Source organism: Sturnus vulgaris, chromosome 8 (genome assembly GCF_052056855.1).
Source record: "Sturnus vulgaris isolate bStuVul1 chromosome 8, bStuVul1.hap1, whole genome shotgun sequence".
NCBI classification, from domain to species: Eukaryota; Metazoa; Chordata; class Aves; order Passeriformes; family Sturnidae; genus Sturnus; species Sturnus vulgaris.
The window spans coordinates 27,075,313-27,089,170 of NC_142250.1; the positions used below are offsets into that span (position 1 = coordinate 27,075,313).

Consider the following 13,858-nt stretch of genomic DNA (forward strand, 5'->3'; position numbering starts at 1 on the left):
AAAACCCTGCTGTTTCATGTTAAAGAAAATTTTTCATTTTACAGTTTATTACTTTGTTTCTGGTAATGGTTCTCTTATGTATGCTCTATGAAAAGCAAAACATTCTGCAGAGACAATGAACCTGCATGTCACCTGAACAGCATCAGGTACTCTGCTCACTCTGTCTCAGTGCTGCAAAGATGGGTTCCCCATGGTGGTGCTGTCTTCTCAAACCAATTTGGTGGATTAGGGAGCTGTCAGTCTCTGGCACAACTGGAGAGATCTATGGAAGAGGTCCTTCAGAAGGGTTGAATGCTTACAGAAACAGCTGCTGATGTCTGAAAAGGTCAGTGGCAAGCACTGTGATTCTGCAGACTAAAGGATGTTTTGTAATTACAAAGAATTCCTGATGGGAAGGAAGTTCTGGAGGGAGGTTAGTGTGAAGTGTCTAAAATGTCTTGAGAGAGCTATTGGGTTCTTTGGTCACGGTACATATAATGCAGACCCAATGCAAAAGCCTCAGGAAACTCTTATTTCATTGCTGAGTTTCTATGGGTGTCTGAGTCATTTTTCATTATCCAATAATAAATACAGTAGTGAAAGTCACCTTTAACACTTAAAGATTGCTTGGGTTTTATGGGATTGTATTGAAGTGAGTGCCAAGGTATAAAAGCCTTATGGTTGAGGTACTTTTATAACACATGCTTCATAAACCCTTATAAAGTGAGTGCAGTGCACTTCATCCTTTAAGATTACAGCACTATGGTTCTGAGAGTTGGTGATCTGGTGCTATATTCATTAATTAAATCTGCCATTAATGTTAAATTTCGGGCAATAAGAAGTGAAGTTACAAGAAGTCGAAATTGGGTAGGTCCAGGTAATTTATCTCTCATGAAAGCTCAGTGCCCCTTTACTGCTTGACTGATGCCCACAGGTTATCCTTAACATAAAGGAAGTTTTTTGAGCCCTGTGAAGAAAGAAGGGGTCCCAAATCTGGGCTACTCTGTAACACAAGGGCTTGCAATGAGCATTTTCCTTTTGGTACACGAAGTAAGTATTTATAGAAAAGCTGTTGTCCTCTTCATGGATGTCTTGTTTGGCTTCCCAGAGAGCAGATGTCCTGCTTGTCACAGCTGCTGATCCCTAAATAATGGAGTGAATGTCTTTGCTTGCATGTAAATACACAGGATTTCTCTCTAGAGCAGATTTTTATCATTGACATGTCCCATTTTTTCCTGTCTGACTGATATGCTTGGTGACGAGAAAACAGAAGTTGCTTTCATTTCCCCTTGATTATTGCAGAAGTCAACATATCTACAGGGCAGTGAGCAGCTATTTAGCCATCTCTGAACATCTATGGAAGTTTGTATAAAGTTAAGGTATGCTTTCCAGAAACCCTCTTTCTAAACTAGTGCAAACCATTCAAAGACAGCTTTAGCTTAGCTGATTTATATGGGTGTCACTTCTGCTGGTAAGTAGACAGTTGTGGTGCCAGCACTTTTTAGTCTCAGAGGGAATTGGGCTGATTTAATTAAACTGAAGTTTTTTAGTTGAAATGACATGTAGTGATGAAAGAAGGGAAAAAAAAGGATGAGATTTTCTTTGCACCTGTCCTTGATGGGAATGGCAGAGAAGGGTTTTAGATATATTGTGTAGCTGTGTTCTGAGATTTGAGTTGTGTTCAGACCTCTGAGGTCATGCTTTAGCTTGCAGGGCAAGTAATTGCAGTAATGATATTGGAGAGAGAAAGAATGGGAGGGGAATGAATAACCAGGTATTTGCCAACGAGAAATTTCAGGTGGTGAAACATGTAATCTAAAATGCTTCGATGTAGAAAATTACTTTTCCCATAAGAGAGTTCCAAACTGTTCATATTTAACTTGTGATGGACTGATGTTTTGAAGGAAGAAAACAACTTTTGTATCTTTAAGCCTTTAAATGTCACTGGATTTTGATTTCTGGGTTTTGAAAGGAGGAAAGGACATCAAAAATCCAAACAAAGCAAAAAATCCTCCACTTGCATTGACATTTCAGCATAAATTGTTGAAACTTTTTGGCTTTTTAAACTCAAAGCTATTATGAAACTTTGTGGGGAGGAGACATGTGGCCATACAGCCCATCAAATATTTTAAATCAAATTGGAAAAGAAAAATAAATGAAATAATTTTTCTTTTTAAAAATCTGATTTGTTTTGTCATTGATGATGTAGATGTGGCCAGGCTTTAGGAAGGATCTGAAGTGTTTCTGAGTTGAGAGCCTAGGAGGAGGCCAAAAAAAACCCCCAAAAAGCCTTTTCAGTTTTAAGCCAAGTACATTCCATATGGGAATTCCCATGAACCTGTAAACATGAAATCTCAACTTTCTGTCTTTGCAGCAGTGTTTGTGACAAAACTACCTTTTCAGTTGTAGGAGAGGATAATGCAGTGCTACAGGGTAAATTCTAATACTTTACTACAGAACTGGGTTTCTTTTGAAGCTGTGGAGGCTTGCATGGTTTGTAGGTGTTCTGTTGGTTTTGTTTATTTTTTAACTATTTGGTTTATGTTTTTTTAAAATAGCCTTTTAGAGGTGAATGTGGCTAGGACCTGTGATAAGAAAATCTTATGAAAAGTGCACTAAAATGAAGAGGCGAATGAGGAGACTGTACACAATGATTTAATGCTGTCTATTTATTTCTTAGAACAAAAGACATTTATTTGAATCTATCTTCTTTATTCATTTGACAGCTCTCTGGTGCTCCTTTGCTAATGTAGCTCAGTGGTACTATTGCTACAGATTATTGCACCTATAAAACTGATCTGTGCTGATTTAGGGAGATGCACTTTGGTAATTTACAATGAAAATTTATGTTTGTCGAGAAAAATAAAAGGTTTCATTGAAAGCTAATGTTAATAAAAATGCCATTTATGCGGCTTTTTTTTTTTTTTTTTTTTTTAGGTTTGGTTTGTTGTTGTTTTTGTTTTTTTCTCCAGTGGTGGATTATTAACTAATTCAGCTGTGTACAAGACAGATCTCTGTTGTGATCTCTTTGCTCAGGCCACCTGTATCTCCATCCCTGTGTGGGCATGTTGTAGGATTGTGAGAGGTGTGCTGCCTCATTACTGTACAGTTCAGTACTCCACATCACAGCTGCCTTTGTGCCTGGCTACCCTGGCACAGAAGAAGAGGAATATGTCACCATCTTAACTCATCCACCTGCACATAACCCATGTGAAAGCAATACCATAGAAGGTGTGTGCATTTACCCAGTGACATACCTGGAATTTTGACCTGGCTAGCAGGAACTGAGGTTCTCAGTTACAAATCCTACCCTAGTTTTTATTATATTAGCCCCATCAGAGGGCATGACTTTTTAGTGGATTTTTGCTATAATATGGTGTCACTTTCCTTCCTCCCTACTTTTGTATTTGAGTTCCTTTAAGGGTCCTACACCCTTTCCAACAAATCTGAGTGACTCTTAACTGCTGCTGTGGGTTGTGTACCAAAAACATTATGGCAGGCACAGGTATGACATCTCCTCTCCTTGTTCCTCCTGCCTGTAGCTTGTGCTGTTTATTCCCTGGGGTAAATCCCCTTGAAGTGTTCAGAGCTAGATATGTTTCCTGCTTATGTACTGAAGATCTCAGGCCATATATTGTAGTTCATGTTCTTGCAAGGTGGCCTCTCTGTATCATCTTCTTTCTGTTTGCTGCCTCACTGGTTTCTGGTGTTCTGCCTACCTGGAGTTCATTCAGAACAGCCCTGTATGTGTCCTCACTGTCCCCAAAGCTCCTGCTTTAAAGGAGATGCACCATGTCCCAGACAGCTCTCTTCCTCTGCATCCATTCTTAAGGAACTATCTGAAGGTTAGTCTGATTTTCAGCCTGTTTTGTTTGGTCTGGTGCTTACCATTCATTGTTCACTGGATTTTGAAGGTCAGGAAAATGTACATAGCATAAACTAACTCATCTCAAGGATGTTTTCAAGGATTTACCATTGGCAGTAAACAGTCCTGCCTGCCTTTCCCCTCCCCACTTAACCTAGAGAAAAAAGCAACTGAAAGGAATATTTTATACATGCATGTATATACAAAAAAATGTAGAATGTAGAAAGACCAAATGTAATTTCTTTTTAAATAAAGGCTGCCATTTAATTTAATATTATAGAAAATGATTAGATCTTAAACCCTTATAAATTACATTTGACAACTCTCTGGTGCTCCGTTGCTATTCCTTATGGCAATTATAAATGGCAACACAGGATGCTGGCAGAAACGCTCATTCTAACTGGAGTTTGTTTATTGTCTCTTAATGAAAAGTGATTAATCTAAATCACTACTGGGGTAGATCCTTCGTCCTGGTCCCTTAATGAGAAGTGGTAGTTTCAGGCCTTTGACAAATGTCCTGCTATTTCCCCTGCCAAAAGTTCCCTCCCTGTATAGCTTCCAGGAGAAGAGTAGACACAGTACAAAAAGAAAAGCCCAGAGTCTGTCACTTTTCCTTTTCTGTGTGCCATGTAACAAACGTGTGCCAGTCCAAGCTGTGTGGCTGGTGGTGGGGTTTTGTTTTTAACTCTGATTGAGCTTCCTGCTTTTTCAATCCTGCTGTATAGGACCAGCCTTTTCTGGGAGAATGGATGGCAGCAGAGATGTTGGGTGTTCATTTCTCCATTTGAAGAATGGAAAGTGAATGTGGGAACTGGGTGAACTGTGAACACTGGGCATGTTTTATGTGATGTCACCTCTAGGTATGACTGTTGTTAGGTTCTTACACCTTTCCTAGCTTGGCGGTTTTATTATCTGATCTTACAAACACTGTTATGCATCCAGAAGAACAAACTGGTCAGATTCGTGAATTATCTGGTGGAACTACTGCCTTTCTTGTCTCATATGACCATTTCTTGAACTATCCACCGAAGTGCTGCAGATCATGTGTGAAATGGCAGAGATGTTTTGTGTGTGTGCCACTTCCACTGTTCGCTGTCTTGTGCTTCACAGAACTCCAGCAGTGACCTTTTAATATACAGCATTGTTAACTTTGTAATCTTCTGTTACATCAGGTGGAAAATATTTTTATTCCTGAAGTATCCTTTATTTTAAATATAAGATCTCTCTGGATTGTCTTGTTAAATGTTATAGTTCTCTAGCACAGGAAATATGCTTTAGGTGAACAGGGGTACAAAATGTCTTTGCAGTCTAAGTCAAAAGTGACAGAAAAAGTATATTCAAACAGTTGTGAAATTGTTATTGTTTGGGATATAATGAAATTGCTATTTTGAGCTGATTAGAAAGAAGAAACGTACCAAAGCATCCTTCTGAGTACTTGTACTGTGGCTTCCCATGGGAATGGCTAGAGATTGATTTTGGGGATGGTAAGTGGTGTATGTGAGGGATGTTGAAGGTGCTTTGACATCAAGCTGGATTCATACAGATGGCTTCACTCTGGGAAAATGTTCACTTCTAGTTCAGCTTTTCATTTCTTAATGGAAAGGATCAGAAGCCATTTACGTTATACTTCCTTTCCCTTGGTGACTTCATGGAGTTAATGAGGTGCTTAAGATTAATCAAGCACTGAAATTTTTTGCTTGATGAAGGTCTAACATACCAAGGGTTTTACCATTCCTTGTAACTGATTTTTGCTGTCAAAATTAATGCATTTCCCTACTGTAGTCTTGAAGTTGGAGCTCTGTGAAGCTGGATAAGAGAAGTCAGTGTGGACAGAAACCCAAACTGCAGTGGATCTCAGCTAGATGATCATTCTGCAGTGAGCTAAAAAAGGCCATTCCTAGATCTGTTTTCCTGCTGAAAGACAGTTTCTATATTTGATTCAGCTGCTGTATCAACAACCTGCTGTGTTTAGAACAGCTCTAATTTATTTCCCACTGTTTGCCTTTATTTTATGGTACTGGTATTTGGTTTAATGTGAAGTCATTTTCTCCAGATGTTAATAAGATGGTGTTAATGTTTCCACAACATTTTTCTTCATAATGTTTATGTAGAGCTTGCCATCTGATAGTGCGGAATCAACCCATTTTAAAATATCAGTAATAATTTTCTAATTAAAATTAGAGGCTCAGAAGTGTTTTCCTCCTCCCTGTACAAATTGAGGTCATGCACTTTCCTGTGCTTGGGGAAAATTATGTTTTCATTGACTGAATGAATATCTCTTACTGTACAAATTGGGAGTGTGATATAGGAAATCATGTCAGTGTTTGCACATGTGCATGTGGACTATACCCAGATGCCAGCAGCTGATCCAGGAAGGCATTCTCTGTTTCCAGAGAGGTGATGCTCACATTCATAGCACTGCAAGCTGCCACATAATGAGCCTTAAATCTCAGGAATGCTCTGGTTTTAATTTTGGAGAGAGGATTCCACGTGGGGTGAGAGAGGTGGTAGAGAGAAAATAGTCCAGGAAAGACTGGTGTGGGTGCCTGAAGTTCCTATATCCAACCAAAATCAACTTTGATACATATTTTTTTTTTCTTGCTGGGCTTTCTGAATTTTTCTGGAAAAAATGAAAAAAAAAAAGGAATCGCCAAATAAATCAGCAAATGAATTGCCAATGAAAATGAAACTGAAATGCTAAAAACCCATCTTAATTCTAGGGGATGTTATACTCTTGAGTGATGTTCTGAATACATCTAATAGGGGTCAGTGCTGTATGACCTCACTCTTAAATGATGTTCACTTTCACTTTTCCATTAACACTTTCCCTCCATTTTTCTATTTAGATCATGCTTCTTAGTGATCCAGAGGTTGAGAGCAGCATCCTCATCAGCTCTGATGAAGGGGCTACCTATCAGAAGTACCGTTTGAACTTCTATATCCAGAGCTTGCTCTTCCACCCCAAGCAGGAGGAGTGGATCTTGGCCTACAGTCTGGATCAAAAGGTAAGCAATTGATTTAATGTTTCAATGATTTTGAGCCAGGAGTTGAAGGAGATATTGTCTAGAACTGCTCCCTTTCAGAGATGATGAAGAATTTATAGTGTGCTTTGCTGTTCTCACTTTGCAGGTTTAAATGTGCTCAAAAGCCATGCAGTGACTCCAAAGGCAGGTTGCTAAAAGGAGTTGAGTGTTAGAGTGATCATAATAGGTGTGGAAACTTCAGCAGTGGTGATACTATGAAAGATGAAAAGAATTAGAGATTTGACATGACATATGGAGCTGTTCTAAACATCTATTGATTTGTAGGCTCTGATTTCTGCTCTGTGTTTGAGGATGGAGCACTCAGGCTGAGCTGGTCTGTAGCAGCTGGCTGTTGAGCATTGAGGGGTGCTCATTCTGCTTGCCAACTGGAAGACAGGGAGCAGCAACAGATGACAAACTCCTCTGTGCCACTTCTAAGCCTCGTTGCAGTGTCTTCTGTGAGTGAGCCATCTCCAATCTGTTACTTTGTCCTTAGCAAGTTTGCTCTTACACAGCACTCATCTGTCTTGAAAGGTGCTGAGCAGAGCAGGTGCAATGGGTGGTAAAGTGCTGTGGCTAAGGAGATGTGTACTTCAGTTCTGGAGCACCCCACTACAGCCCAAAACTGAGACATACACAGGATGATCAGTTAAAAAGTTTAAAACTTGCCGAGCTTTTATCTTTCCTCTCTTATGTTTCTGTCATCCTGGAAAGCAAAAACATGCTGAATAACCACTAAGATTCCCTCACTGTGGTAGGTTGACCCTGGCTAGATGCCAGGTGTCCATCAAGGCCACTTGGTCACTCCCCTCCTCAGCAGGACAGGGACAGAATATATAATGAAAGGCTTGTGGGTCAAAATAAAGGCAGGGAGAGATCACTCAGCAATTACCATCAAGGGAAAAATCACACTCCACTGGGGAAATTAGTTAAATTTATTACCTATCAATTCTATATTGTATTTTACTTTATCCTACCCTACTCTATCAAATAAGAGTAGAGTAATGAGAAGTAAAAACTAAATCTTACAATACCTTTCTATCACCCCTCCCTTCTTCCCAGGCTCAACTTCACTCACAATTTCCCTTTTTGTCCTGCATCCAGCAGCAGAGTGGGACAGGACATGGGGGCTGAAGTCAGTTCATCACATGTTGTCTCTGCCTCTTCTTCCCCCTCGGGGGAGGACTCCTCATGCCCTTTCCATGCTCCACCATGGTACCCCTCCCACAGGAGACAGCTCTCCACAAACATTTCCAGTGGGAGTCCTTTCCACAGACTGCAGTTCTTCATGAGCTGCCCCAGTGTGGATCTTCTCATAGGATGAAGATTTAAGGAACAGACTCTTCCACTATGGGTCCCCCGTGGGCTCACCTTCACTGTCCTTCCATGGGTCAAGGGGTCAGCCTGCCTCAGCATGGCCCTCACTGTGAGCTGCAGGGGAAATCTCTGCTCCAGCACCTGGAACATCTCCTCCCCTCCTTTTCCACTGACCTCAGTGTCTGCAGCGCTATTTCTCTCACATATTCTCACTCCTCTCTGGCTGAAGTTGTCAATTTGTTTCTTCCCTCACTTCATGGATATGTTATCCCAGAGGTGCTGCCACTGTCACTGATGGGTTTCACCTGGGCCAGCAGCAGGTCCATCTCAGAGCTGGCTGAGAGTTTGCTTTCTTGGCAGCTTCTTGCAGTTTTCCATGGAAGCTGCCCCTGTAGCCCCTTCCCTGCTGTGAAAACCTTTCCACCCAAACCACTGCATTAACCTGTCAGGTGTGGGGGTGTATTCTGGGTGGGATTTTCAATTTCTGTAGTTATTCTTGAAGATTTCTAAACTAGTCAGTCTCACATCTCAGCTATAGGAACAATATCGTGAAAATGCTGTGCCTCTATTTGAGAATTTCCTTTGAAAGTCTAGTGCAAATTTTTACTCAACTAGTTACTGAGAATATAACCAAATAATTACCTATTGCTCTGCTTCCCACTTGCTAAAAGAATACTGTGGCAGGCACCAGGTGTTTTGCTGCTGTGCTACTGATGATTCTTGAGTGACATTTGCAAGAACAAAGGTATTGTAAATACACTCTTCATAGTATCAAGTCCTTACTGTATGAAGGAGTTAGTCAAATGTCAAATACTTTTATGCATTCAGAGGATCAGTGTAACAGGGATTTTGAAGTAGGCTGGAAACACCATTCTATTTATTTGATGTCACAAAATGGCTTGATGCCACTTTTAAACTGGAGGTAATGATTTTGCATGATGCTAGTTCTTATACAGACAGGCTTGGAAGAAACAGGCATCTGATGAGGTGATCATGTGTGAGAAGCCAGATGAGACATCCTGAGTGTGCATTTGCAAAGAGAACCATCTGCAGTGAGTGCAGAGCATCTGCTCTTGGGTTGAAGCACTGTACTTTTACTAGCAGAACTTTGCAATCTTTTTTTGAGGTTAGTCACTGGAAGGAGAAATCAAAATACAGGAAGGCACATGTGATTGACTGTGAGGTGGTACTAATGCTCCCCTGATCCAGTACAGCAATAGCAGGCCAGGAGCATTTTTGCTTCTTCAAACTAATGCATGTGTGCATACCTCAGCTGCTGTCTTCTGCCCAGGAGAAAGACAATAAAAATGAACTGAGCTAGAAACACTCTGAAGCTATTTGCATTTTATCCCAGAAACCAAATAAAATAGTTCCAAGTGTAAGAACAAAGATGAGTTGGTCCATAGCTTGTTGTCCAAATGGAAATGGAACAATGCCAAGTTCAGGCTTTTCCTTTATGTCTGCCTTTGCAATCAGGGCCACTCATGATGCTTTCCTTCACTGGTCAGAAGGATGGCCTGTAGTGCTGGTTCAGTGTGGGTCCTAGAATGGAGCCATGGAGCAGTGCTTTTCCCAGCTGAAATGTTTGGTTAACATGGCTGAGGTATAGATTGTGCTGAGCCATGTCTTGGGTTAGTTAGTCGGAGCTGTGAAAGAACTGTCACTCTGACTCGGGATCACACAGCTTCACTGCAGTCACAGCTGATACTGAGATAATGGGCAGTGCTGTTAGAGTGTGGCAGCAATACCATGTGAAATCCCCAGATGAAGTCTTCTGAGAGGCCACTGTAAGGCATCCCTGCATGTCTGGAAACAGAGGCACTGCCACAGTCGAGTGGGAACCAGAGATCAGCCCTGTCCTTCTCTTAGGTTAGGCCAGTACAAGAATAAAGTGTTTTTTAGGCTTTAAGTCTCGTATACTTAAGAATATTCATCATGTCTTTTGCATCTTCATAAGATTGTTGTGGTTGTTCTCTCTTTTTGTCCAGAAGCCAGATCTGGATGCACACCTTCCCAGTCTACTGTGCCATTCTCTCCTAGATATGGTTATGGCATCATGACAATGGCAATGACCGTTTCAGCTCTCTGCTGCTCACCAGAAAAGGGACAGCAAGAGCTTCTAAAATAAGTGTCTAGAGAGGCTGCAGCAGTGCTCTGCAGTTGTGAGGAGGCTATCCAAAGGGATGCTATGCTGGAAGGGGCTAATTGTCCAACTGCAGCCTAGTTCTGCTCATACTCCTCTGTCCTTTGTTTTTGTGCCCATTTTCCTGAAAAGCAACATGAAGTTGCCTGGCACAAAACAGGTGGAGCTGTATCAAACAGTGCTTGCTTTCTCAGTTCATATGTCCATTTTTGAGGGATAAAACTGCTCTGAAACACTTCTGATTTGATGAATGAGAGGGCATAAAATAGAAAGTTTATCATTAGCCTGTAACCTGAGGGTAATATTCATCCACAGATACTGTGACAAGGAAGGTGACTTGCTGTATGCTCTGCAGTGCAGCCACTGCTACAGTGGGACACCATGTTCTTTCATCTCTCTTAAGTTTTAAAATTCGGTTTGACCCTTAAATTCTATTTTAATGACTCCTTTAGGGGCAGATTTAAAAATGCAAATAACTCTGAAAACAAATCAAGTACATACAATTTGACTTCCAGCAGCAGAAATTATTAAGGGAAGATCTAATCCATCCTCTTATAACTGTGAATGTGTAAACAAGTTGGAAAAATTAATTTCATATCTTAGATTAAATATATATATTTCAGATTAATATTTTTCTTATTAGTTTTCTTTCAATTAAAAATAATAATAATGCAGTATTTTAAGCAAGCTGTTGTCAACTTGGAAATTAATGAAAATGATGAATCTGAAAATCCATTTTGCTTAGTATGTTGTTCCACGCAGTAAAATGAAATGAAATTAGGACAGTTCATATCCCTACAAATAATGGATTTGATAACCACCTAGATCAAAAGATTTTAGAATTGTTTTGTTTATAAAAATAGAAAATAATATTAAAGTTTTGGAATGAAATACAAATAGTCAGTGTTTTAGATCTTCCCATTAAATAGTTTTCCTCTAAAGTCTTCTGACCTACAGTTCCATGGCTGTGATTCAAGCCTTTTTTTTAATGACTGTTTCATCTTAAACATCCCTCCTTGTTTTTAGCTAATTTCTGCACAGTTGACAATAATGTTAAGGTATTTATCTAGTTGATTAAAGAAATGACCAAGCAGCTAAAAAAACCCAACACATTTTGAATGTCCTCTTAACAGAATTATTGTCCTTTCCAAGCTGATGTTTTAGAAAGTCTATTCCATATTCTATGACCTTCTTTAAGAAGAGCCCATCTCTACTCCACAGAACTGTTCCTTGAAATATGTCTTCATACTGAGAAAGCCAAAGACTCTGTGGTGTTACTACTTCCATGAACTGAAATAATTGAATATAAAAACAGTTCAGTCACCAATTCTTTTATTACCACTCCCACATAGGTATTATTCTGCTTTTTCCTGCTTAGGGCAATTCCCAGAAGACAACTGAGTGAGATGGAGTTCAGCAGGCTTTCTGAAAGATCTATGGCTGTGTGGCTGCTGGTTACTTCGTTGATTTAAGGACAAATCACAGTTACCACCATTTGTTCTCTCTTTGTAGTATCCAAGGAGTTATTGAAGATGCTTCCTTAGTATGAGTCAATGCAGCATATCGGTCCTGGTCTTAATTTTTATAGTCAATTAGGACCCTCCTCTGCTTTGCTAACTCTCCTGTATCATCACATAAATGCAGCAGGGCTGAGCCAAGAAATGTGTGTGTGTGGGCATGAACATGTAGCAAGTTCACAGACCCTGATGTCTTCTCACAGCCTATAAAGCACAGGCTGGAGGGATTTTTACAGGGCTTTGAGCCAACATGGGTGGGTTTACTCATTCCCCCCTCAGCAGCCATGTGACATTGTGTAACTATCAGGTCTTGGGAGATTAAATGCATTTTGTGAGCTGAAAATCTTGGATCTCTTCCCAGTAGCTTTGTGTATATGTGTCTACTTTATTGATAAAAGAGTGCAATCTGATGTGTGCACATGTTGGTTCTGTTAATGCCCCCTTAAGTGGCCTTTGGCAGAAGGTGGACACTATGTAAATGTTACAGACAATTTTGCTGCAGGTCAGACTGGCTCTCACAGGGAGTGTCCCTATTGACACTTGGATGTACCACCCTGCACAGGGAGGAAATGGACCTGCAGCCTCCAGTTTTTGTGTGTGTTTCAGAAAATACATAGGAAGCCATTTTAAACAATCCTTGGATCAAAATGTGGTGGGAAGGGGAATACATGAAAGAGGTGCAATGTTGTTTGTTGGAAGTGGGGAGCTGCTCTGAGGAATGCTGTGAAAGCTTAAAGTCTCCCAGCACAAGCTTAAGGCACAGATTTCATTGCTGCCATTCGCAGTGACTGGGGAGGAATATCTTGAGTTGCTCTTACATTTCTCATGCTAATATATTGAGTGTCTGATTATCTGTCTCATTTTTCCACTGAGCCAACTAATTCTCAGTAGGCAAAACTTCCTACACTCCAATACCTCTGTGGGGAATAGATGAGTCTAGAGGTAGAAATGGAAGAGAGTTTCCAACTCCATGAAGTTTCTCTCAGAATGACATTAAAACTTTCAGAACAACATGCACAACCCTCTTGCATGAATATTTGTTTAAAAGGTATTTTTAAAAAGCTAATTTGTTTAAAAGAGAAAATAATACAGAATAGGGGAGAGAGAGATTTAAAATATTTCAAATCACCATTGTTAAGAGAAAAAAACCTCAGTATGCAAGGAGATACAATTCCACCTCTTCCTTACAGACCAAACTGCGATTTGGAACCTACTGGGAATAGGTAAGAGACAGAATGATTCAATAATACACCAATTTAAATTCCCTAGCTACACCATTACAAATTTGAGAACACTGGATAAACAGGAAGTTTGGCAGTCAGTGGCTTCTCCCTCCATAGAGCTTAATCTTTAGCAGAAAGTGAACAAAAGAAAGTGGGTGTCTCATTATCTCTTCGAATGAGGTGATAAATTAGAGGTGCAAGATAACATTCTGCTGTATCACCAAGTTGCACCTGGCAGACAGTATCAGGTCCAACTGGAGAGATTCCTTTGGTGTGGGAGATGTGGCAAGTTATCATCTGAAAATTGGATGCAGTGCATGTCACAGCCTTGACTATCTTGACTAGACACTGCTGAATTAATAAAAAAAAAATCACAGATAACACTGGGACTATATAGAAAAGTTTGCTTGGGGTTTTTAAATTTTTTTTATGTGCTTGACACAGAACCAGAGCCATGAAGGCAGTGTCTCAGCTCCAGGTAAAATGCTCCTCTGGAATTTAGGCCCAGTCTCCCAGTATGACATAGAGCAGTAAGGCAGCTAAGGGTGGGGTTGTTTGGTTGGAACTTTTTTTTTGGCAATGTGCTGTTGGGCAGGATGCTGCCAGAGAAATCCAGAGGGAGTTGCTTCTAGGAATACAGACACCTCATTCCAAGCAGTCATTAATTTTGGGATTCTTTGTGATGAGCTGTTTTCACGCACATATGGAACAATCCAGTCTGAAAGGGATCTCGAAAGATCAGCCTTTCATGGGAAAGGGAGCCTAGATGTGATTACCTAGCAGCCAGTCCA

At 40.4% G+C, this 13,858-nt stretch overlaps 1 protein-coding gene across 3 annotated transcripts in view; it reads left to right on the forward strand.

Moving 5' to 3' along the window:
• SORCS3 (sortilin related VPS10 domain containing receptor 3) overlaps nucleotides 1-13,858 on the forward strand; it is a 268,807-nt gene that overhangs the window by 139,436 nt on the left and 115,513 nt on the right. For all 3 annotated transcript variants that reach the window (XM_088169308.1, XM_088169310.1, XM_088169309.1), the window contains one exon: nucleotides 6,691-6,849. In XM_088169308.1, the coding sequence (XP_088025434.1) occupies nucleotides 6,691-6,849 (159 nt within the window). The remainder of the gene's footprint in view (nucleotides 1-6,690; nucleotides 6,850-13,858) is intronic.